General features: G+C 39.1%; 1 protein-coding gene across 2 annotated transcripts in view; it reads right to left on the bottom strand.

The window, feature by feature from the left end:
- PDPK1 (3-phosphoinositide dependent protein kinase 1) overlaps positions 1-27,340 on the bottom strand; it is a 118,050-nt gene extending 90,710 nt beyond the window's left edge. Inside the window, exons 1-2 of one of the 2 annotated variants that reach the window (XM_036738099.1) lie at positions 26,981-27,292; positions 20,311-20,351 (exon numbers count right to left, since the gene is read on the bottom strand). In XM_036738099.1, the coding sequence (XP_036593994.1) occupies positions 20,311-20,340 (30 nt within the window). In that variant the 5' untranslated portion in view covers positions 20,341-20,351; positions 26,981-27,292. Of the gene's footprint in view, positions 1-20,310; positions 20,352-26,980 lie in introns of both variants that reach the window. The other variant, XM_036738100.1, reaches the window with a different exon arrangement.
- Between the last annotated feature and the right edge of the window lie 205 nt (positions 27,341-27,545).

Genomic DNA, 27,545 nt, shown 5'->3' with positions numbered 1-27,545 from the left:
ATTCTTCACACTAGAGCTAGACCTTTGAATCTCTCTACCACCACTGCCAGAATACATGTGCCCAGTGATCCCATACATGGTCCCAGTTTTCTTGATCAGTGACTGAAAGCAAACTAGTCCAGACTCTAGGCAGTATTTCCCATTAACTTGCTATATAGCTATCCCCTCAAAAGCCAGATCACCATAGGTCAGCCACCCAATACACACACACTCCATCCTACTTTCCACCTGTACCCTGGGCACATTAATCAAGTCAACAGTACCAACGATTCTGAAAATGGTATGGAAATGGTGTGTAAACTTTCCTGTCTCACTACCTCCATGATTCCTTTTCCTGGTCATCCTTCCCCAAAGCCCATTATGTTCCCGTATCAGAATGCAATAACTTCATTAAGGGCAACGGCTGTCTACACTGTACTTGCATCCCTTGCACTAAGCGCAGTCCATGGTACATAATGAACACTTCATTTTTTTCATTCATTCACAATATACCTAATTATACGAAGCCAAACCAAGAATGTGAAAGAGCATTAGCTACAAAATACAGAACAGACAAATCAACAGAATATGTAACACAACTCAAACAATCCAAAGTGAGGAAATGAAACCAAATTAGTTATAAAGGACCTACCAAAGGGGAGTGGGGGAGAGAGGACCCTAGTACAGATTGATTTTTGAGATGAATACTATCAAACTTTTAAATAATAATTAGCACCTATACAACTTATTCTCAATATTTGAAAGCAAATACATTCTATTGAAATCCCTCCCATTAGACAAATATAGTTATAATACCTAACAAGGAAAGGATAAAGAAAAAAGAAAAAAGGGTAGCGGGAGTGCACTATATCATTAATAAATGATTCAAAAGATTTTAGGTAAAATCCTAGGGGAAAAAAAGGCTACAGCAATTTCTCCAAAAAGGTCATTCACTATTATATTAGCAAGTTGAATTTCTACAAAGGTGGTTCAACATCTGACATAGGTCTTATACCTCAGATGTATAAGAAAAACAACATAAAACAAAGAGTCATTTCCCAGTAGATAAGCAGTCAAAGAAACTTGCCATTTGTCCCTCTGGAATATCTCTTGTTACACCTAACCCCTTTGCTCTATTCAGGAAGTTACCACTTAGTTCAGGCCCCCATTAACTCTCAGCTAGACTACTGCCTACTAACTGGTCTCCCTGCCTCAAGATTTTTCCCTACTCCAATTCATGCTCTACATAGATCTCAAAGTGATTTTCCCTGAGCATAAGTATGACCATCTGACTCTTACAACCTGGCCCCATCCTATCTTTTCATCTTCATTATACATTACTCCCTTTCCCATACCCTATGTAGCAGCTAAATTAGCCTCTTCTGAGTTCCTCCTGAATGGCACTCCATTTCCCAAACTCCATACCTATTAACTGGCTGTATTCCATGTCTGAAATGCACCCCTCCTCTCCACCTGTGCCCCACAGACACACCCACTTCAAGATGCAACTCAAGCACCACCTTCTAACACAAAGCCTTTACTGATCCCCCAAATGCTAGTGCTCACCATCCCTAACTTGGATTTAGTAAGTTACTTTGCATTTATATTGTACTTAGTTTATGTATACTTACATATGCATACATGATGTCTGCCCTTCCACCTTCTCCTCCCTGGCCATAGAATGTAAGCTCCTTAAGAGTTGGAATTGTTCTATTTTTTTGTAATTGTATCTCTAGTGTTTGGAACATAGGAATTGCTTAATAAATGCTTGTTGACCGATGAGTCTCAAAAGAAAACTACAAACTACTAACAACTATATGAAAGATCTCTGAATCACTAATAAGAGAAATGCAAATAAAACTTGAAAGCTTCATCTTGCATTCAGCAATTTGTCAAAAATGACAAAAGATAAAATCAACAAGGCAGCGAGGTGGCATGGTGCATGGAGTGCTGGGCTTGAAGTGAGGAAGACCTGAGTTCAAATACTAGCTCAGATCATCACCTGCCACAAGTCCCTTAACAGCTCTGTGGCCCAGTTCCCTCATCTGTAAAATGGGAATATCACCTGTCTCCCATGGTTCTTATGAAGATCAAATGAGATAACTTATGTGAAGTGCTTTGTAAACATTAAACGCTAAACAAGTGCTAGCTATACTGAAGGGGCAGCGGAAAAACAGGTATACTAATACACTACTGATAGAGCTGTGAATTGGTGAAAGCAATCTGGAATTATTCGAAGAAAGTGACTAAAATGTCTTACACTCTTTGACCCAGAGATTATACCCCAAGGAGGTCAAAATGAGAAAGTCCTATACACACTAAAATATACTTAACAGCACTTTTTTGTGGTAGTAAAGTAGGAACAAAGTAAATGATGTTTTATAGGGAAATGATGAAACAAATTGAAACATAATTATAATAGAATTTTGCTACATCATAAGAAATGACCTTAAAAATTCATTGGGGGGCTGGTGAGGGAGAGAGCCAAGATAGCTGAGAAAGGCAGGGTCTTGCCTGAGCTCTCTCAAATTCCCCTCCAAACAACTTTAAATAACATCTCGAAATGAATTCTGGAGCAACAAGAACAGGGTAAACAATTTTCCAGCCCAAGACAATTTAGAAGATCTACAGGAAAGATCTGTCAAATTGGAGTGAGAGTCAAGCACAGTCCTGAGCAAACAACTCATCAACAAGCCAGCAGCAGACCTTGGAGACAAATGAATTGGCAGCTTCCAGAGATTTCAGTCCAGGGACAACATGGGGGTCAGACAAGTGGTCATCAGGAGATTACAGGAGTACCTTTGCTGGCACTGGGTGCAGGACTCTGTTGTACTGCCTATACACAGATCTGGGCAGCAGTCCTAGGTTGCAGTCCCAAAGCAAGGAGGAACACCAGCAGACTAAAGGTTGTGGCCGCAGTAGAGTGGAGACCCAGGTCACAATTGCAGGGCACAAAAGGGTGTTTGTGGTCTCTCACACAACACAGCACAGGGCAGAAGAGTAGTAAACACACCACTTCTCAGTCAGGGGTGGGGAACCTGCAGCCTCAAGGCCACATGTGGCCTTCTAAGTCCTCGGGTGCAGCCTTTTGACTGAGTCCAAGTTTTTCAGAACATATCTTTTCTTTTATTAAGGGGATGTGTTCTGTGAAGCTTGGATTCAGTCAAAGGGCTGAACTTGAGGACAGAGGGCCACATGTGGCCTCAAAGGCCCAGGTTCCCCCACCCCTGCCCTAGATCATACCACCTTGGGAGAAATGAAAACTTACAGAACCCCAGAACTAACTCTGAAAACAGCTACACATACACACATAAAAATCCAAACCTTGGGATAGTGCCCCCTCCACCCTGGAAGCAGAGCCCAACTTTAACATAAAGTTAAAAGTAAAGAAATAAACTGGAAAAAGGAGCAAAACAACAAAAAAGAGCCCGACCATAGAAAGTTATTATGGCGGCAGGGAAGATCAAAACACAAACTCAGAAGAAGATATCAAAGTCAAAACTGCTACATCCAAAGCCTGAAAGAAAAATGTGAATTGGTCTCAGGGCCAAAAATAATTCCTGGAAGAATTCCCAGAGGGGAACACATGAAGCATATTCTATTCAGAACTGGTTCAAAGAGGGGATAACATACACACTCAATTGGGTATAGAAATTTATCTTAACCTACAGGGAAGTAGGAGGGAATGGACAGAATAGGATGGAGGGAAATACACATTAATCATTAACTGTGAAAAAATTTTTACAAGAATCTCTGATAAAGGCCTCATCTCTCAAATATATAGAGCAGGGGTGGGAAATTTACAGCCTTGAACAGGACACATGTAGCCCTCTAGGTTCTCAAGTGCTGCCTTTTGACTGAATCCAAACTTCACAGAACAATTCCCCTTAATAAAAGGATTAGTTCTGTAAAACTTGGGACTCAGTCAAAGGGTCATACTGACGGACCTAAACGGCCTCGTGTAGCCTCAAGGCTGCAGATTCCCCACCCCTGATAGAAAACTGGGTCAAATTTATAAGAATACAAGTCATTCCCCAATTGATAAATGGTCAGAGGGTATGAACAGGCAGTTTTCAGATGAAGAAATTAAAGCTATCCAGTCATATGAAAAAATGTTCTAATCACTATTGATTAGAGAAATGTAAATCAAAACAACTCTGAGGTACCACATCATACCTATCAGATTGGCTAACATGATGAAACAGGAAAATGATAAATGTTGGAGAAGATGTGTAAAAACTGGAACACTAATGCATTGTTGGTGGAGTTGTGAACTGATCCAACCATTCTGGAGAGCAATGTTAACTATGCACAAGGGCTGTAAAACTGTGCATACCATTTGACCCAGTAACACAACTTCTAGGTCTATATCCCAGAGAGATCATAAAAAACAGGAAAAAGACCTACATACACAAAAATATTTACAGCAGCTCTTTTTGTGGTGGCCAGGAATTGAAAATTCAAGGGATGCCCATCGATTGGGGAATGGCTGAATAAGTTATAGTATATGAATGTAATGGAATACTATTGTTCCATAAGAAATGATGAGCAGGCTTATCATTTACCAGGCAGAAAAACCTGGAAAAACTTACATGAACTGATGCTGAGTTAAATAACAAGAACCAGAAAAAACATTTTACACAGTAACAGCAACATTGTGCAATGACTTTGACAGACTCATTGTTTAGCAATGCAAGGATCTAAAACAACTGCAAATGACTCATCATGGAAAATGCTATCTGCATTCAGAAAAGGAACTATGGAGTCTAAATGCAGATCAAAGCATACTACTTACTCTCTTTTTTTAGTTTCTTCTTTCTCATGGTTTCTACCATTGGTTCTAATTGTTCTTTTGTTGCAAAGAAGTTTAATATGAATGTGTATGTAGAGCCTGCATCAGATTGTATGTTCTCTTGGGGTGGAAAGAGGGGAGGGATGGGGAGAAAATTTGGAACTCAAAAATCTTATGGAAATGAATGGTGAAAACCAAAAATAATTCTTAAAAAATTATAAAGATAAAAGCCTTTCCTAATTGCTAAATGCTAAAAGAGTAGGAACAGGCAATTTTAAGACCAAGTAATCAAAACTATAGTTATATGAAAAAATGCTCTAAATCACTATTGATATGAGAAATGCAAATTAAAATAACTGAGGTACCACCCCACCCAAAACTGAAAAAAGAAAATGACAAATGTTGCAAGGATGTGGGAAAATCGAGAAACTAATACAATGTTGGTGGAGTTGTGAATTCATTCAACCATTCAACCAATGTGGGACTATCAAAGGACTATCAAACTGAAAATAACCATTTGACCCAGAAATACCACTACTATCCCAAAGAGATAAAAAACCAAAAGGAAAAGGACCTATATGCACAAAAATATTTATAGCAGCTCTTCTTATCGTGGCAAAGAATTTGAAATGAGGGGATGCCCATCAATTGGGGGGAAATGGCTAAACAAGTTGTGGTGTATGATTGTGATGGAATACTATAAGAAATAAGGAACAGGATGCTCTGAGGAAAAACCTGGACTTTAATGAATGGAAAGTGGAACAAGCAGAACCAGAACACTGTACACAGTAACAGCAATATTGTACTATGATAAACTGTGAGTGACTTAGCTCTTCTCAGTAATATGATGATCCAAGACAACTCTGAGGGACCTAGATTAAAAAATACTATCCATCTCCAAAGAAAGGATTAAATGGAGTCTGAATGAAGATCAAAGCATACTTTTTTTCCACTTTATTTTTCTTAGGGTTTTTTGGGTCTGTGTTTTCTTTCACAATATGACTAATATGGAAATATGTTTTGCATGGCTGCATATATATAACCTCTATCAAATTGCTTGCCTTCTCAATGAGGGAGGAAGAACATTTGATAAAACAAATGTTAAAATACATATTTACATGTAATTGGGAAAAAATAAACATTAAATACAAAAAAATTTTTAAAAGCAAAAAAAAATCATAAGCATTAAAAGACATAGGAACTGATGCAAAATAAGCAAGACTAGGAAAACAACATACCCAATGACTACAACAATGCAATTATAAAGGACAACAACACCTGATCCCTAATTATAATGACCTCCCTCTCATCTTCGCAGAGGCTTGAGATTATAGGTGTGGAACACTGCATATACTGGCAGGCTCAGCTGATGTGTTGCTTAGTTTTGTTGAACTATTCCGTCTCTTTTGTATTCTTTGTAATAATGGATGGCTTAGTGAGTAGGGGAAAAGGAAGAGGAGATCGGAAAAGAATGTTTTAAAAACTGAAATTTAAATATTCTTTAAAAATTAGAGTTTCAGCCTAAAATTAAAGGAAAAATAGCATAAGACAGAAACGAATTCTGACTTGCAAAAGCAGATTGGAAGAAAGAATGTGACCCAGACAAAGAAAAACGTGCCACAGAAGAGAAAGAGAAGTACCACTCATCACTAGTGGTCAATTATACATAAAAGACTTTGAAAAGAGGAAGGAGCTGGAACCTTTGAGAAGAAAGCAACTTGAGTATGTGGATCCTTAGGTTATCACCTAAGACCATCCAATAAAGAACAGTGACGATTAGCACTCCTGCTGAGGGATCCTGAGTCAATTATCTGTCAACCTGGAAAAAAGTCAAGCTGGCTTCCCAGGGTACATATCCAAGACATGACAGAGAACTTGCAAAATTTGTCAAATCGGATGACTGCTAATCAACTGTTAATTTACATGGCATAGAGGATGCTATAAGAGGGAATCTGAAAGCCATGCTAAAGATTACTTAGAAAGTGTTGGACCATTTTGGAAAGCAACTTGCAATCATGCAAATAAATTGACTAAAGCATCCATACACTTTGAACCAGAGACTCCATTACAGGGCTTATACCCCAAGAAAGGTATCAATAAGAAAAAAGTACCCATGTATTCCAAAATACTTATAGCAACACCTTTTGATAGCTAAGAATTGGAAACAAAGTAAATGTCCATCAACTGGGAAAAGGCTAAACAAACTGTGGTACATGGACATAACTGAGTATTACTATGCTGTAAGAAATGATGTACATGACAAATATAGAGAAACATTGAAAGATCTATATGAACTGATGCAAAGTAAGCAGAGCCAAGAAAGTAGTATACACAGTGACTATAACAACTTAAATGAAAAGAATGACACACCAAAAAAATCAAAAGTAAAAGAAACAAAATTATAAAGATCAAGCAGAACCCAAATGAAGAGTGATGAGAAGACACCCTCAGTCTCCCCCTTTAATGGAGGTGGGAGATCCACAGGTTTATATCCTGCCTGTTTCATACTTTTTCAATGTTTCAATCAGTTGTTGCCTTTTTTTTCCTCTCTAAAAAATACTATTTGTCGTATGGGATGGTGGAGGAAGAAGGATTACTATGGTGATATAAGAAACAGAAAATATCAATAAAAACTCTTTAAAAGCAAACTAAATGTAATGTAAAAACAAAGGACAACCACAAAAATAACATTTCAAAAAATATTGACTGAATAAAACAAAAAAAAAGGCTCAGGCAAGAAACTTGAATACCTTATGAACACAGGTGGTGTTTTCTTCACTGCTGCTGATCAAAGAAAAACACTTCAAAGGGAAAGGCAGATTTGGGACATGAACAGATGGCTAAGAGAGTGGTGTTGGAGAATGTTTTTTTAACTTCTGAACATGGCTTAAGATGGAATTATGGGCTCTTAGCTAGGGAGAGAGTATATTGGGAAAATGCATATTTGCCTAGTCTTCAAAATCTAAGCAAAGCTGGGTATGGTGACACACACCTATGGTCCATGTTACTGCGGAGGCTGAGGCTGGTAGACCAGTTGACTTAGGGAATTCTGAAATGCAATTAGGCTAAAGCTAATCCAGTGCCCACTCTAAGTCCTGCACCAATACGGTGTTTCCCAGGAGCAGAAGGAGGCTGCCTGAGAGGCAAACTAGCCCAGAACAGAAAAACAAAGCAAGCTTCTGTGCCAATCAGTATTGAGATTGGGCCCATGCGTGGCTGCTGCACTTCTAGCCATGAGACAGGAAGAACCAGACTCAAAAAAAAAAAACAACCAAAAAGAAAAAGCCCTAATCAGAAAGTACATAAAGTAAAATGGAGAAAATTAACCAGAAGCGTCAAAATTCAAAATCATAAAGATAATCTAAAATAGTGCTTCTTAAACTGTGGGTCACAACCCCATATGGGGTCATGTAACTGAATGCGGGGATGGCGAAAAATTTGCTAATAGGAAAAAGTTTCCAAATGTTTACCAATCAAAAATTAATTCAAAATCAAATGTGTAATGAATCCAAGGTGTTTCTGGCAGCACTTGCCTGTGTTGCATCACACAAATTCACTGTAGCCTTGGTTCTCTATGCATAATATGTGCACCTTGCACTGAGCATGCTGTCCTGCCATGCAACGCCAACAAATGCTGCCTGAAACACTTCAGCTCCAATTCGAGACTAATGTACGTTATGAATTGCAGTGTTTTTTATTGTACGTACAAAATCATTAAATGAATTTTGGCTTGGGATTAGGATACAATTTCCAACAATTTCTGAAATGCCCTAAACATACTTCTGCCATTTTGTACTATGTGTTTATTCAAAGCAATGTTCTCAGCATTGCCAATTATAAAATAAAAACATTGATCAATTCTGAAAAACATTGAAGATGCGCTACATCCTACAGTATCAAATATTCCACCAATATTTAATTCTGCATGTAAAAATAAACAAGCACGTCCATCCCATTAGCATGCAAATTTGCTTTTGTCTTTAATATGTGGTAAAATTGTATGTATACCAAACTGTTTTAAAATAAGTTTCTTTATGATTTATTATCAGTAAATGTTTGATTTGTGATACCTATTTTATATATCTGTATACCCCAGTCATGTAAAATTTCATGTAAAAATTTCTCAGGCGAAAAGCAGTCGCAAGCGGAAAAAGTTTAAGAAGCCCTGATTGAAAACACAGAGCAACAGCGGAGATGCTCACACAGTCTCAGATGTTTATATAAAATACATAAAGTATTGTCAATAAGCTAGATGAACGACAGACCCAAAAGCATGAAAGCAAACTTAAGCTCATGAATATCACTGAAACTTGACTGGAATATAGCTCTGGAAGGATTTTTCTTATGTAAAAGGAAAAAGATGGGTTAAGATGACGGAACTATATTCATGTGGAGAAATCTAGAAGCCAAAGAAAGAATGGTAAAGATTAGTAGAGGCAGAAACAAAAATGGAATGTGGTAGACTGCCTGGCAATACACAAAGGCATATACAAGAGGCAATACATGAAGAGTTCAAGAAACACACCACAAGCACAGAGGCATGCTATATCAGTGACAGGGAACTTCAATAATCCAAATATCAGCTGGACTCTCTCTGAGTCAAAAGCAGAGCAGCTCTAACAATTTCTTGGCTTCTTTTCACGTTAATTACATCCTTAAAACACTGGAGGAACCAAGGGAAACCTCAATTCTACATCTAACTCGCACCAACAACGCTGCTGAAGTGAAAATGATGAAAACCTCGAGGGAAGGGACAACTCCAGTTTAGGATTTAGGAGAGGAAAGGAAAGTCAGGTATAATCTAACTTACACTCTGGATTTGAGAAGAGATTTCAAAGGGTTCAGATAGTTAGGAACCAATGAATTAAAATCAGACAAAAGAAATCATCTCAGGAGGGAGGAAAAGCACTAAGAAAGAAATTGTGTTCTGAAGACACAGAGAAATAATTGTGATGAAGAAATGAGGATGCTATCTAAAGAGACAAATGGAGATGTACACAAAACTAAATGACCATCTTAGATTTGTAAAAGACACATACAGAACATGGAAGGAATATTAAGGAAAAAAGGAATGAATAAAAAAAAGCATGACACAATCTGGACAGGACGTCAGGAGCACAGAAACTCAGAATGAGCTAGCTAAGAATGCTAAAGACAAAAAGACAAGGTTTAAAAGTAATTTGGATAAAGACGAAGATAAAAGATCACTGCACAAGGTAGATGGGACAATGATACCTATATGTTGACAAACAACCTCCTGTACTACTCTTTTGGATACAATAGAGACATAGGATAGACACAGTGTAGTTTAGATAAATTTATAAATCAAGGATCTATACTGATCCCTATGCTTTTAGGCATTTTTATCAACGACTTGCCAAAGGGAATAGTTGGCATGCTCCCGATTATCGAATCTGCAGATGATACAATGAAAGATAACTAACATAAGATGACAGTTAGCCTAAAAAATATCTCAACAGGCTAGGCCAAATTTCATAAGATGAAAGTTAATAGGAATAATGTCACTGTCACTCTGCATCCTAATCATCTACTTACTGTAACTGAGAGTGCAAGTTAGACCAGCATTTTTCAAACTATGTAGTATGCCACTAGGGTGGGGATAGAGGACAAGATGCTTTTGTGGGGCATCATGAAGCAGTAAAAGTTCCTGCATATTTTCAAGTACAACTCCTACATAAATACATCTGTTTTTTCCACTTTCTCCAGTGAAAACATTCAAATAAAGTCAACAAAAGTAAGACCAACATAGTAAATTTACTCCAATTGATAATGAATGCAGGACAGCCATTAGTTAATATAAAAGAAGCAAACAGGGTCAAATTTGGTTGGGTGCATGAATTGTATCAGCACACTCTGCTGCATTTGAACATGAAATATGTAAACACAAAGTTAAAAAAATTTTGTGTGGAAGTCAAAAATACTATAACATCTGTTACATTTCTTAAAATCATTCATTTTGTTAAAGACATAAGCTAGCCTCAAAAAAAAAAATCCTGCAACTTTTAAAAAAAATTGGGAGTATTTGAGAATGCTATAAATAGCAGCTTAAGTTTCTCAATAACTAAATTTAGAAAAGGAATAAATGTAAAATAAGTTCAAAAATTAAATTCACAAAGATAACACGGGAAAAGAGTAGCTAAAGTACAGTTCTAAAGAAAATTGGGGGCGGGGGGCCAGGAGTAAGTGTCAGTGGATGAGGGGTTCAACATAAGTCAACTGTTGAGCCAAAAGCCTAGTAATCCTAGGTGCACTGAGAGGAATAGTGACAGGAACCAGAAAATCTGCTCAACTTTGCCTGGTCAAACCATGTCTAGAAAATCATATTCCATTCTGGGTGTCCTATCTTACATAGGGCATGGATCATCTGGAGAACCTCCAAAGACCACCAGGAGTAGAGAGAGCTGTATCATAAGGAACCGCTAAGAGAACTAGAGATACGTCCTGAAAAAGAAAAAATTTATATTGTCCTCCAATTAACTGAAGTGCTTTCACTTGGAAGGGAGCAGACGGAACAAGAAGAAATGTAAAACTTTAGGACAAGTTTACTCTTTACTTAAAGAAGAACTAACAATTGGCACTATCCAAAAGTAGAATAGGCTACCATAAAAAGTAATGAGTTCCCCTTCACGAAGGCTGGATGACCACTTGATCAGGAATATGATAGAGGAAATTTGACCTGAGGTTCAGGTTGGGCTAGAAGCTCCCATCCAACTCTATGTAAAATAATAGTTTTTATTTTGCCAATGTTTTTATGAATAACTCACATTTAAATCACTCTAAGTTTTACAAAGTATTTTCCTCAAAATGACTATGTAAAATAGGTGACTCTTGTGTTAATATACAGGATACCTCATTTTTCTGCGCTTTGCAGATACTACATTCTTTTACAAATTGAAAGTCTGTGGCAACCCAGCATCAAGTATGTATATTGTTGCCATTCTTCCAACAGCATGTGCTCACATCTTGTCTCTGTGTCTCATTCTGGTAATTCTCCCAGTATTTCAAACATTTTCATTATTATTATTGTTATTATATCTGTCATGGTAATCTGTGATCAATGATCTTTGATGTTACTATTGTAATTGTTTCGGGGTGCCAAGAGCTGTGCCCATATAAACGTGTGTGTGCTCTGAGTGCTCACCAACCAACTATTCTCATCTCTCTCCCTCTCCTTGGGCTGCCCTACTCCCTGAGAAACAACAATATTGAAATTAGGCCTCTAAGTGTTCAAGTGAAGAAAGGGTCAACTGATACAGCAAACTTCACTGTTGTCCTATTTTAAGAAATTGCCACAGCCACCTCAACCTTCAGTAACCACCACCTGATCAGTTAGCAGCCATCAATAACAAGGCAAGACCCTCCACCAGCAAAAACTTACAACTCGCTGAAGGCTCAGATGATAGTTAGCAGTTTTTAGCAATAAAGTATTTTTTAATTAAGGTATGTACACTGCTTTGTTGTTTGTGGGGTTTTTTCCAACATAATACTACTGCATACTTAACAGACTACAGTATAGTGTAAACGAAATTTTATATCCACTGGGAAACAAAAAAATTCTTACGACTGGCTTTATTGAGTATTTGCTTTATTGCAGTGGTCTGGAATAGAACCCACAATGTCCCCATGGAATGCCAATAGTTCATTTTACAGATAAAGAAACCAAGGCTCAGAAAATTTAAGGTGACTGATTAGTCACATAACTACTAAGGGACAGCTCAGAATTGAACTTAGGTCTTCTGATTTCAAGAACAGTGTTATTTCCACTAAACCAGGTGTCAAACTCTAGGCTACCTTGCTACCCAAACAGATTACAGTTTTAACTGAAAAAGGTTTAACAAAGTAACTAAAATACAAAACAAAGTAGATAATGGCAATTTGTGGTTTTCTACATCAATATGCTGCCCACAAAGATCTATTTCCATTTATATTTTACACCACTGCACTAGACCTCTTTGTGACCAAAAGGTCACATACTAACAAGCACTGCCAGGGGAGGTTCAAATGCATGAAACATAGAGGAGGGAATAAAAGTAAGAAAAGTTGTTGAGAAAAAATCAAAATCATCAAGTTAACACTTTGGGAAAAGGCAACAAGCCCACTTTAAAAAGACTAAATGTAGATCCCTGATAAATGGGCTAACCAGGCAGCAAAGAGATAAATCTCTTAGCCTCAGTTTTGTCAGTTATAAAATTTGAGGGAGGGGGAAGGGAAGAGGGGCAAAGGACTATAAATGATCTCTCTAAGAGTGCTGACCACATAATTCTAAATTATCTAGAAATGCAATTGAAAGCTAAGAGTGAATTCCTAGAATTATAGAACTGTAGAGCTAAAGCTAAAGGGGACTGTAGAGGCCATTTAATCTAAGCTCCTCATTTGACAGTTGAGGAAAACTGAAGCCCAAAGAGATTAAGAGACTTGCCCAAGATCACACAGGTAGATGGAAAAGCTGAGATTCAAACTCAGATTTCCTAATTCTAATCAAGCACTCTTTCTACCAAGACACTCTGCTTCTGTGGAACTGATTCTGCTCTGGAATTTAAGTCTAGGTCTGTTACATGTTATTCAAAAGATTTCATTAAAAAGTTTCGTGGGGTTTTACATTTGCTAAGAGCTCAGGAATTTTTCCCTCAACATCAGAAAGTTAAAGCATGGTTCTCCTTTAAATTAGTATGGGGTAATTGTGGCAAATAAGCAATTCTTCTCTAATCCTACGACAAACCATGTTAATTAACTTCTTGAGGTACTTCACAGGCACTATTAAAACTTCCTATTTACCCTGACATTCACAGCATCCTAAGACCCAAGATGTACATCTGGAAGGGATCTTAAAGGTCAGATTTACTTTGTCAGGTACCACCCACCCCCTTTATTTTAAAGAGAAGGAAACAGGACTGAAAAGTTTAAATGACTTATTCAAAGTAACAACATCTGAGCAGGGATTCAAACTCAAGTCATCTCTCCACTAAACCATGTTTTCTGGTAAATGGTTATATTGCTTAATATGTAAAATTTTGGGCTAAAGAGAACCTTAGAAATAAACATAGTACAATTTCCTCAGTTTACAAAATAAATGGCTGCCCAAAGAGAGTGATTTGCCTGTTTCCAAGGATTCTTAACTATTTATAATCACACCCAAAAGCAGCAGGTAAAAGAATTTACTCAGTGCTTAGAAATAGTTGCATCCAAATCATTTAAAATCTTGCAAAATATAGGGAGACATCAATTCTTCAAGTAAATAGTGCTTCAGAGGCTTCCATGAAGAATAAAAAAATTCCTCCCCCCAAATACTGCCTTTAGTTTATATTTCCTCCAGCATTTACAATCGTATATGAATTACCTGGGGAACAAAGTAAGATAATAAAATTTATTAGCTTATAGAATAAATCTCGGGAATTATTTACATCTCTAAAAAACTTTCAAAATGCATCGTGTCTTCCTTTTACCGTAATTACTAGCTTTACAGGATTTGGCACTGAATTCACAAGATTTTGATATATCTCTAATTCTTCATCTTAGAAACCACTTTTATCACACTGGCTGTTAAATAAACCTTTGGTGATTTTTTTTCTCTTTCCAAATCTAATCTTGATTATAACTCTCAGATTTTTAATGGGGTTTAACTCCAGAAAGTTCTTAGATCATTGAAGCACATTTATCTCTATCGTTTGGATAGACTTCTTAATCTTTCATAACATGTGGAATAGTGCAAGGTCATGTTTCAGTATTCCATATCCAACTGGGAATTTCTGTAATTCTGGAACAATTCTGCTTCTCAGTATATATAGCAATCAGAGTTCATCATTACCTCAATGAAGACAAGACTTCAAGGCCTTCTGGAAATCCCCAAAACATACTTCTGGGTTAGTGTCTTAGTCTGTTAAAGATGTTCAGATCTTACAGACCCAGACAAAGGTTTTGATACAGCTTTGAAAAAAGTGAGTTTGGAGCCAAGATGGCAGAGAAGATACAAGGACTCACCTGAGCTCTCCCAAATTCCCCTCCAAACAAAATATGGAGCAGAACTTATAAAAGTCAAGACAAAACAATTTTCCAGCCAAGGACAACTTAGAAAACCAGCAGGAAAGGTTTATTACACTGGGATGAGAATGGACCTCAGTCCAGCACAGGCTACATTCACAGGTTAAACCCCAGCAAACCAGCAGCAGACCTGGGGGCAGTGACTGAATCAGCAACTTCCAGAGAAGGTAGAGGGGACAGACAACTGGTCAGACGGAGATTACAGCTTTACCTTTGCTGGTACTGACTCTGTTGTCCATACTCTGATCCAGGTCACATTCCCAAGGCAAGAAAAAGCACTAGCACACCAGAGCTTGCAGCTGCAGGGGAATGGAGGCAGTTCCAGGGCAAAAAAAGAGTGCTTGTGGTCACTCACACTCCAGCGCACAGGCCAGAAGAGTAGTAAACATATCTCTCCTTAGATCATACCGCCTTGGGAGAACTGAAAACTCACAGACTCCTAGAAGAGCTCTGAAAACAGCTGCACAGAAAAACCCAAAACCTAGGACAGTGCTCCCTCTACCCTGCGAGCAGAATCCAACTTTAACATAAAATTTAAAATCAAGAAAAAGGCTACAAAAATGAGCAAACAAGAACAACAACAACAAAAAACCCTGACCATAGAAAGTTACTATGGTGGCAGAAAAGATCAAAACACAAATTCAGTAGAAGACAACAAAGTCAAAACTGGTATATCCAAAGCCTCAAAGAAAAATGTAAATTGGTCTCAGGACCAAAAAAAAGAATTCCTGGAAGAGCTCAAGAAGGATTTTTAAAACTCAAATAAGAGAGGCAGAGGAAAAAATAGGAAAAGAAATGAGAGTGATGCAAGATAAATCATAAAAAAAAAGTCAAGAGCTTGGTAAAGGAAACATAAAAAAAAAATTACTGAAGAAAATAACACCTCAAAAAAACATAATAGACCAAATGGTAAGACACACTGAAGAGAAGACCACCTTAAAAAGCAGAAATTGTCCAAATGGAAAAAGATATACAAAAATTCACTGGGGAAAAAAACTCCTTAAGAAGTAGAATTGGCCAAATGGAAAAAGGAGGTACAAAAGCTCAATAAACAAAATAATTCCTAAAAAATCAGAACTGGGGAAGTGGAAACTGATGACTCCATGACACATTAAGAAACAATAGAACAAAATCAAAAGAATGAAAAAAATGGAAGGAAATGTGAAATATCTCTTTGGAAAAACAAAAAAAACCTAGAAAATAGATCCAAGAGAGATAATTTAAGAATTACTGGACTAGCTGAAAGCCATGATCAAAGAAAGAGTCTAGACAACACATTCCAAGAAATTATCAAGGAAAACTGCCCTGGTATCCTAGAACCAGAGGGTAAAATAGAAATTGAAAGACTTTACCTATCACCTGAAAGAGATCCCAAAATGAAAACTCCCAGGAATAGTATAGCCAAATTCTAGAGCTCCCAGGTCAGAGAGAAAATATTGTAAGGAACCAGAGAGACAAAATTCAAATACCATGGAGGCACAGGCATGATGACAGAAGATTTAGCAACTTCTACATTAAAGGATCAGAGGGCTTGGAATATGATATTCTGGAGGGCAGAGGAGTTAGGATTACAACCAAGAATCACCTACCCAGCAAAACTGAGTACAATCATTCAGGGGAGAAAAATGCAGATTTAATGAAATAGAGGACTTTGAAAAGCATTTGTAATGAAAAGATCAGAGCTAAATAGAAAATTTTACTTTCAAATACAAGACTCAAAAGAAGCATAAAAAAGGTAAACAGGAAAGAGAAATCCTAAGGGATTCAATAAGGTAAAACTGTTTACATTCCTATAAGGGAAAAGGATACTTGTAACTCCTAAGAACTTTCTCACTATTAGGGAAGTTAGGAGGGGTGTAAGTAGACAAAGAGCACAGGTGTGAGCTGAAACCCATGGACTGATTATCTAAGGGGTGAGAAAAAGGAATGCAGTGGGGGAAGATGAAAGGGAGAGCTAGAATGGAGCAAACTATCTCATGTAAAAGAGGCACAAAAAGAGCTTTTATAGTAGAGGGGAAAATAAGGAAGTGGGGGAGCACATGAACCTTACTCTCACTGAAACAGGCTCAGAGGGAGTAACATAAACTCCACTGGGTATAGAAGTCTATCTTACCCTACAGGAAAGCAAGAGGGGAACAGGGTAAGAGAGGGTGGATGGTAGAAGGAAGGGCAGTTTTGGGGAAGGTGGTTTGTCAGAAGCAAAATACTTTTGAGGATGGACAGGGTAAAAGGAGTCTGTAGAATAAACAGGGGAAAATAGGAGGGAAGAAAATACAGTAGGTAATCATAACTGTAAAAAGATAGTTACAGCAAGTATCTCTGATAAAGGCCTGACTACTCTCTTCTATAATGCTCACCAATACAATGTCCTTCTTAAACTGTGGCATCCAAAACTGAACACGACACTCCAGATATGGTCTGAGCAGGACAGAGTACCTCCTTATTCCTAGAAACTATGCCTCTCAATGTAACCCATGAGCTTTTTAGCTACCACATTACACCGTTGACTCCTATTGAGCTTTTAGTCCAACAAAAACCCCATATATGTCAGATATTTTCCTAACTGCTGTCTGGCCATGCCTCATTCACCTTGTAAAACTGATTTTCTGAACCCAAAAGTAAGACTTGATATTCGTCCCTACTAAATTTTATCTTATTATTCAAACCAATGCTCTAACCTGTCCAGATCTATTTGGATCCTGACTCTGTTATCCCTCTCAGCTCATGTGAATTTAAATATGCTAGCTATGTCTTTAGCCAAATCAGCAATAAAAATGTTAAACAGCACAGAATCAAGCATAGATCCCTGGAGCACTCCCCTGGAGACCTCCTGCTAAGATGACATAGAACCATTAACAACTATTTTTTGAGTCTGGCCATTTGCCCGCTTTAAAATCCATCTAACTGCACTATCATTCAGTCTGTATCACTCCATATTTTCTACAAGAATATGACACTTTATCCAAATGTTTTACTAAAATCTAAGAAAACTGTGCATAGAGCATACCTCTAGTCTACCTTATCTGTGATCAATCTGAGGCTCCTCCTGGACAGGAGACAGCTGTATGCTCCCAGGAGCAAGCAGCCGCTTGTCTTACAAGGAATAATATAATAGAGCCACAGAAGCTACCATGGGAAGGATCATCCGCTAAGGTTCTAAGAAAGAAGCGAATAATAGAGAAGACTAGTGATTCCCTCCTCAAGAGTACCAAGGCTGTTATTTGTCAGCCTCATAATGATGACAAGTCTGTTGGTTTTGAGGCATATATCCAAGACATAAGAGATACCTTAGCAAAACAGATGACTACTACTCAATTCTCGTGATTCATATAGGCACAAGTATTACCAAAGAATAAGAAGTCTGGTGTTGAGAGCTCAGGACTCTGAATCCCAGTGTTGGGAGCAGCAACACTTCCAATCCAGTACCCAGTACCCAATACTCTCATCCATCATCCTGTGAAGAGCCTCAGTGGAGATGCAGTGTGGCAAGTCCTACAAGAACTATAGCCAAAGCTACTAAAGATCCAGAAAAGAAAGTTCTTGCCACCAAAGTCAACTGTCAAATGGTTCAACATCAGAAACTAATATAATTTTATCAGTGGAAATGACATCAGAGGAATTATTATGCTTTTCTACTGGCACCCTAAGGACAGTGAGACCTGACTTGTAGCTGAAACTTTCCATATGTGCTTTTTCCTCCACCAGAAGCTCCTTTAGAGTATGGCTGTTTTCCTTTTCTATTTACAGTGCCAGTGCTTAGCATAATGCATTGTATACAGTAAGTGCTTAAGAAATTTAATTTTTTAATCATTCATTAATTCATTCATTCATGTCTTGGACAAGAAACTGGAAAACATAGGGAAACTGGTTGTGTCTTACTGCTGCCTTCTGAAGTCAAGAGTTTCCAGAAGAGAAGTTATTTGGGAAGAAAACTGATTAAGAAGGTAGAGTCTTAAATTATTATTTTTCCAAGACTAAACTATTACTTCTGTAAATGAAGAATTTATCACATCCAAATTATAGGACCAACATCAGTTAAAGGACCAACATACTGAGTTAATCCATCTGTGTGTGTGTGTGTGTGTGTGTGTGTGTGTGTTTTGCAGAAACTGTAGATAAACAATGAGTTGTAACAAGAATTAAAGAGAAGATCGAGTACTCTTAATGATCCAATGAACAGTATTCTTAATGATCCAATGTTGCTCAATGCTACAAAACTCCATTTGTTTTAACATCGATTCCCATTAGGAAGAAACTTCTTCAGACAGATTATAAGGGTTTTGAGAAGATATGAGAAGGCAAGAAACTTAGAACACAAAGAGTAAAGAAGTAACTAGGGAGGTAGTCCTGAGGTAGTAAGAAACAATACACTTAGGTTGTATGGTTGCTGTGATGAGTAGAGTTTCAACCTAGAAGCCAGAGGGTTACACCTGACAGTCAAATTTAAAAGAACTTTAATTCTTCAACAACCAAGAAAGTTTTGAAAGCAAGAGATAGGGAGAAATAACAGCTAGCATTTAGAACACTCTAAGGTTTGCACTGATGTACATCTTACCTAATTGATCCTCACAATAACTCTGGGAGATAGGCGCTATTACTATCTCCATTTTACAAATGACAACACCAAGGCAAACAGGGGTTAAATGACTTAGTAATGGTAAGTATCTGAGGCAGAATTCAAATTCAGGTGTTCCTGATCCAAGCCCAACATTATCCACTGCTTCATTTAGCTACCTAAACAAAGAACATGCTGGCCCAAGTGCTTACACTAGCAGCAATAACCAAGATGGAAGCAGAGGAAAAAAAAATGTAGGATGCTATAAAAGTACACTCAACATTTTAAAACAGGTCAAATGGTCAACAAAGGAATGTTTTGCTTAACTACGCATAGTTGCTACAAGGGTCTTGTTTTTCTCTTTTTCAATGGGGAGAGAGAAAAAGAAAAGAGCTGCTTGTTAAGAATGATCTAAGTATGAATCCTAGTTCTGCTGCTTACTATCTACATTCCCTTGGGCAAGTCACTTTACTCTCAATCTCAGTTTCCACATCTGTAAAATGAGAAGGCTCAACAAGAGGATTTCTGATTTCCTTTCCAGCTCTAAATCAATAATAATATGACTGCCAATCCCACTAATCCTTAGGTTGGTGGCAACAAAAACTATTGGCAACAGGAAGGAAAAAAGTAAGTGTTTATCATATGCTACTAAGTGCTTTACAAATATTATTTTATTTAATCCTTTCAACAACTCTAGTTGTTGTTAACCCTAGTGTTACTATCTTTAATGGTATCCCTAACTTTACAGTTAGGGAAACTGAGGCAAACAGAAGTTAAGTGACTTACCCAGGAACACACAGCTAGTTAAGTGTCTGAAGACATATTTAAACTCAGGTCCTCCTAACTGCAGGCTCGGTGCTCTATCCCCTATGACACCTAGCTGCCCAGGACACTAAGAATGAGAAGTCTTCTATTTTAAAGGTACCTTAAATCTCACTTCTTCACAGAGCTCCATTAAATTCAGCCCTGAAAATGAAAAAAACAAGTTTAAAAATTAGGTCTAAGTTTCTACTGGGTTTCTACCACATGCTGAAGTATTCAGCGAATATTTCAAACAGGCTAAAAATCTTCCATCTGAACCAATTTGCACTGAGATAGACAATGATTTACTTCACAAACAGTACTTACAATGCTTTTTTTTAATTTAATTTAATTTTTTTTTATTTAAAGCAAGATTATCATTCCTAGATTCAGGACTTGATGCCTATAAAAGTTCTTCTATTTGAAGTTTTCTGTAAAATATGTGTAAAGAATTTAAATATCATTTGCCCCTGGTCTCAGCACAATTCAAGGCCCTAAGCTGAGAATAGGCTGCCTGACCCTCAACTTTTGTTTTAAGGCTGGGGAGGAAAACTACTTAGAATTTTAGACTTCAAGGATTCATAATTTCACTGAGGATGCAGATAGCAGATTCTCTATACTTCACTAGACAGTCTTCAAGAGTTATAACCACAGAATAAATTCATCATATAGACACCAATCTTCTGGTGGTAACGTTCTCCAGTTAGCTAGATTAGTCCTAGGACAACATACTATCTACTGCTACATCTGCACTTGAAGCTTTTCCAGTCTAGTAGAACCTTCCACAGCTCATGATCTGGTGGTAGAGCTTTTGAGAATGCCACACCATTATAATGAAGCATCTGATTTGAGCTAAATTTCAGGAAAGCATGACCACAAAAGCAGTAACAGTGGCAAGCACGAGAAAAGTAGACAACAATAAAAAAAATCTTTCATTGTGTTGGAGGGGCGAGAAATGGGGAGTAAATAAGACAAAATAGAACTTTCTCCATAACTGATACGATTTTATAATAGTCTTTTCCCAAGACTACCTGAAACACTAGTTCCTGTTCTGCTGTGCAATTGGAGGCAAGTAAGTCACAACCTTAAAGCAAAAGTTCATGAAACTTATGGACCCAATCTCAGAATAATGTGGTTTTTTTTAAATAAAATAGGATTACAAAGGAAACCAATTATATGAAAAACAATATTAAAATTTTAAAAAACCAAGCTCATGGACCCCAGGTTTAAAACCCTCTCCCTTAAAGGTAGCATGACATTGTAGAAATAACACTAAACAAAGTTAAAGAGACTCAGGTTCACATCCCAGCTCTGCCATTTACTCAACATATAAACAAACATGGCTCTCTGCAACCTGAGATTGTTTCCTGGTTTGTAAAACTGGACATTAATACTTCTACGACCTACCTTATAGGAGTAATGGGAGGATCAGATAAGAACATATGTAAAGTACCTTATAAAACCCAAATGGAGACCATTATTAACTCTTTGGGCACCATTTTTCCTGTTAAAGAATTTGGCTAGATGATTTCTAAGATCCCTTTCCAGTTCTAAACTTCTATGACATCTACAAGCTAGCAATCAATCAACATTTATTAAGCACCTACTCTGTGCCAGGCAGTGTGCTAAGCATTGGGGACACAAAAAAAGGCAAAAGACAGCCCCTGCCCTCAGGGTGGGGCTTTGAATAGCAAGAGATAGAATTTCATAGATAAAATTAAAATTTTATTATCCTTTGTGGACAGTCTCCTTTATCTGAAGCATTATACTACTGTTTTTCACATAGGACTTAAGAAAAAAGTTTAGCATCATGCCGAACTAGCAAAGGATTCAAGACAACTAGAAATATGTAACTTACTCGATTCTAAGATCTGAATAATAAATGTCCCCAAATCACATATATCACATTGGCTACTTCCTCAAAGTTAACTGCCCTTTGAACTTGCCTTCAAAACAACTATTATAGGCATTGAGGTTGCCACCTGTTATCAGAGCAACAAAGCATATGTGTCTTGAACACTTACACCTGCTAAGAAAACATTTCCTTGGTAAGTGTTACAGTTCAAGGAGTATTTTGTCCTGTCATGGAGCTGGAATATAACACGTGCAGTTTGGAGTTGGTTTGTGCTACAGATATGCCTTCTTCCAGAATATCAGGAAACAGCAAAAGTCATCCAGTTAGGTTAGCACAATTGCTTGAGATAGAAGATACTAGCTTTGGAGTCAAGAGAACCTGAGTTCAGATCCTTGAACAAGTCAGTTTTCCCCTCTTTAACCTTAGTGTCATATCTGTAAATAAAGCTAATACTTAAACTACCTATATAAGGGATGGTGGGGGTAAAACAGAATGATACAGTGGGAAATGATTAAAAATAAAAGATTCCAAATATATATTTTAAATAAAGTCAAACAGAACAGTAATAATAGAATCTAGGTCGAAAAACAAAACTACCTACAACACAGGGATCTTGTAAGAAAGAAATGAGATAAGTATATATAAAATGTTTTATACATCTTAAAGCATTTCACAAAAGCAAATTATTAGCAATAATTAATAAACACACAGCTTAGAAAGTGCAAAAAGAAGAATGACCCTTCTAAATTAGAGTCACCTAATTTCTCAGAACTGCTCTCTACTGTATTCTATCCTACTCCCCCCTCACAATGGGATAACTGATAGGAGTACCCAGGAATTAAGGGGAGGAAAGAAGAGATCTTAAGAAAGAGTATATAGTGACCAATTTCCCAGGATCTTTTTCTTCACTCCAGTGATATTCCTAGGAAACCCTAAAAGCCACTGATATCCCAAGACTGGTGGTTCTCCTACTTATAAAAGAAAGAACACAGGTCAAAGACTTGATGAAGTCACATCTTCCTACATCTTTTTAGGCCTTCTCCATCCACAATTCTAGACACTCCTGGAACTCTCACACTACACACAGTGTGTATACAACAACTCCAAGAGCACACATATAGGTTACTATATAGGACAATATCAAAGGCTGTTGGAGAATCAAATACCAAAAACATAAAGTGTTCCAGTGAGCACAAGATAAAATTACCAAAAAGGAAAAAAATAGAGATCTTAGAAAGGTAGTATCCTCATTTTACAGACAAGGAAAACTCAGGCCCCAAAAAGTTGTAATTCACACAAGTTTATAGAGCTAGTAAGTGGCCAAAAGGAAGGCTAAACTCCACCCAGGTCTCCTACCTCCCTGGTACAGGGCTCTTGAAGATTCATCTTGCTCCTCGACCTCCAAAACTCTCTCCACGTTAGCTACACTGGTTCCATTCTGGGCTTCATCCTCATAAAAGACTATTCTGATGCTTAAGTCTCAGCACTCCTTTTTCCCACCTCACCTACTTGATACCCTGACTGAATGATCCCAGCATGAAAAACTGTAAAAAGTCTGGTACTAGAAGTTAGGAATCCTTGGTTTAGTCTCAAGGCTGTCACCAATTTACTGTGATTCTGAACATGCCACTATCCCTCCTTCCATGGGCCCTAAAAGAAGATAAAAAGGCTAAGCACTGGAAGAAGTAGCTTGATGCAGCACTCACCTCTGCCTATGTCTTCTTATAAAAATCTCCCTCCAAATCACCTGTACCCTTACATATTTCATGAAATGGCAACACACTGTTGCTTCTCATGATAAAAGTAATAATGCCTCCTAGCATCTCTAATTTAAAACTTAGCAAAACACACACACCCTAAACACACACCTTTCAGAATATTCTCTCTTTAAAAAGATGCACACAATATCCTTGGTTCCACCAATCAGCTGTTTTCTGGAAGCAGAAGACTGAAACTGACTCCTAAGGTCACAAAGTTCAACCATCTGCCCAAATAAACAAATAAATGTGCTGGCTTTCCTAAATTAAAATTTCATTCCTTCCCCACCAAGTCCATTCTCTTGAAAGTCAATTCTCTTGAAAGTTACCATCACTGACATTGATAACAATTCTTTAAGTAAACTGCCCTACGGAATATTAAGCAGTCCAGCAGCCACACTACTTCCAACCAAACTCAGTATCTAATTTTACTTCTATTTTTCCTACTTTCAGTCACTCTATTTGCAGCCTTTTTGGCCCATTTATGCTCAAAAGGACATCTAGACTTGTATACATGAAACTACCTTGCACCTACAGAACTTTTAACCCCTTTCAAAACACTTTCACTTGCAATTCCTGATTCCAATTTCCTTAAATTTATTTTCAAGTGACATTGAGCTGTTTAATAGTTGGTAATAAAATATATTACAGTACATTCATACAATGCTTAATTGTTTACAAAGCCTTTCTCTACTGGAATGAAAGCTCCATAAGGGCAAGTATGTTTTAATTAGTCGCTAGAGTTTAGGCAATGTTCTCCACTGTTTAATAAATATTTGATGGTTGCATTGAACCCGGGCGGGTAGCACAAGTATTATTCTTCATAACCGGGAAACAAAACTGACAGAAGGAACCTCAAATCCTTAATGCTCCATCCACTACCGTGTTTCCCTAAACTGTCACTGTTTATTCTGAAAACAATATACTCTTATTACAATATTGCCACTTGTGTTTGGGGAAATTAGTAAAGGGAAACACTGAACTAACTCCCAGCAAGTCCATTTCCTTTTCTTTCTCAATGTACTCTCGCCCTCTATTTTATAATTTGCTTAGATTCCTTGAATCCTGACATATTTCTGAAATATCAGATTACATCTTGTAGAATTACTAACACTGTGAGAAGTAATTAGTTTTCCCTGTACACAAAATATTCCCTCTTCCCAGTTGCAGGAGTATCACACTATGTGAAAGTTCAGTGTGGAAACCGCTATCAGCTGTTCCTTTTCTGATTAACTGCTCACTAAATAGGCAATTTGCACCATTATCATTCCTAATGTACTGCCATAGAAATTTTGAAATATCCAACTTCATCCCTTTTTCCTTCCACCTTTTTTTCTCAACTGGGAAGGTCCCTCTTTTAGGAATCTGGGATCAAGTCAAGATCTCAAAAAAGAAAGTAATCTAAGGAAAAAAAAACCCACCTCAAAAACTCAAGAGTTTTTCATACTCTGACACACTATGGGGAGCTGGGGAAGGGAATTAACTCAAAACAGATTTTGCAACCTGCCTAAAAATTATTACATCACCCATTTCACAATCACATCCAATAAAATGTAAATCCTTAAACCTAAGAATAGATTCTCAAAATTAAAAATAAGCATCAAATATTAGAAATGCAAACATCAAGAACTAAATAAAAGCTTTATTTCTATTGAAAGAGAGCTAGGGAAAAATGCAAATCACTAAACTTTCTTAGGATTTAAAAAAATTGCATTGATATTTCTTCTTACCTACCTCCCTCATTTTCCCTACCGGTGACTTTACTAAAGTTACTCTGGTCCCCCTGCCAAAACTCAACTGAGCCACTACACATGGTTTCCCACAATACCAATCAGCATCCCCAGGGGACCAGTCAACACGATGGAAAGAGTATTTTAATCCCCTGTTGTAATGGGAGACGCCATGGAAAGAACTTCCCAACCTCTATCCTAATCAGGAATTTGAGATCAGCATCAAGTTTGTAAACTCTCCCCTCTCAAAAATAAAAATAAAGAAACCCTCATGCTATTTATCCTCTGCACAGCCTCCAAAGTCACAAGGGAAAACGTGGGGAAAACATTCAAGGTGAAAGCGACCAAAGCGGACCTTCGATAAAAGTGGAGAACTTGAAGTGCTGCAATTTCAGAAAGAAAACTGACAGATGTCTGCATAAAACTTCTACACAAATAACTATTTCCTAAGCACCTGACAATCAAAATAAATTATATTTGAGTTATTCCTTGAGCGGGGACAATATCTAAACTGCTCAACCCTGTCTCCCCTGCCAAAGATTTCCCATCACCACTGGCATCTGTCAAAATGATCAGCCAACGTGTGGTGCTCCTGAAAAGGCCTACTTCCCCTTGGATGTCAACAGACCCTTCACAGAGCAGTTATTTCCAGTCCACAAGAGTAGTAGTACTCATGCCCCCGCCCCCACACACACACTCTCTCCCCAATCCTCCCGCGGTTTTCTGCCGGTGTCTGTCCTTCCTCAGCCTCCGATGGCTACCTCCTCACTTGCCCAAGAGCCCCCCATCTGCCTCTTGCCTATGCCACAGGGTCCCCCGACTCTGACTCCCTTGGTTCAGAAGGGATCAACCTTACACACGCACCCAGAGAGCCGAGTGTGGCTGAGCCTGCTGACAGCTCGCAAGCCAGGATAATGCTGGGATCCAGCCCACGGAACTGGGGGTGTGATACAGCGGTCTCCCCTCAACACTCACTGGGGCTCTCCCCCCACAACCACCAGGGCTCGGCCAAACGCGTGGGAGCCGCCTGCTAGACTTTATTGGGAACCAAAACTCGCTAGGAAGTTGCCCCCCCCGCCCCGCCAGGTCCCCAGGGGAGGCCGGGTGTCGCCCCCCCAATCACTCAAGCACGCACACACGCGCACACACACACACACACACACACGTGAGACCGACGTGAGGTCCCCTCGTTCCCCCTACCTGTCAGGCCTGTGACGCCCGAGAGGCCCCCAGCCCTGGGAGACACTGCTGCGGGGCGGCCGCCGCCCCCCGCCCGGCCCGGGCCTCGGAGCCTTCGCTCCGCCACTGGCCAGGCCCAGCTCAGGAAACAGAAGGGGCTCCCCTCCCCCGCCCAGGTAACGGGCCGGGCCTCCCGCCCGCCCGGCCCCCGAACAGGGCCCTCCCTCCAGCCCCTGCCTCCTCCCCAGCCCCCCACCCACCCCCGGTACTCACGATCTGGCTCGTGGTTCTGGCCATGAGCCCCGGCTCGGGCTCGGGCGCCTCCCCCCCACCCCCCGCGCGCGCGCGCGCGCGCAGCTCGCGGCCTCAGAGTCTTCCTCCCCGCGGTGGAGCCACAGCAATGGCCGCCCTCATCCTGCGGGCGCCCGCACGGCCAACCCCCGCCCCCCCCACAACACACACACACATACACACACGCGCGCGCACGCACACACACATACACACTCTCCCCCCCTTTCTCGCTCTCTCGCCCTCGCTCTCTTTCTCTCTCGGTCACCACCCCCCCTCTCCGCTCCCGCCCACTCCGCCGACGACGACGCCGCCACCCGTCGGGAGGGAGGAACTTCCGGCGTCGGGAAGCCGACGCGCGCCAATTATTGGGCGCACGGCTTGTCGCTCGGACCGAGACCTGGGCTAACCCCCCCTCCCCGCCTCGGGCCGCCGCAAGTTGCCCTACCCCCGCCCTCCAGTTGGAGCTGCATTTCCGGGTTTGCTGGGCTGGTGTCGGGCAGGCGGCAGCGGGTTGTGCTGCCCTCAGCCGGCTGAGTGGCTGGACCTC

This window comes from Trichosurus vulpecula, chromosome 9, assembly GCF_011100635.1.
Source record: "Trichosurus vulpecula isolate mTriVul1 chromosome 9, mTriVul1.pri, whole genome shotgun sequence".
Lineage (NCBI taxonomy): Eukaryota > Metazoa > Chordata > Mammalia > Diprotodontia > Phalangeridae > Trichosurus > Trichosurus vulpecula.
Note: the sequence above shows the minus strand (reverse complement) of the source record. Positions and strands in the feature narration are given on the sequence as shown.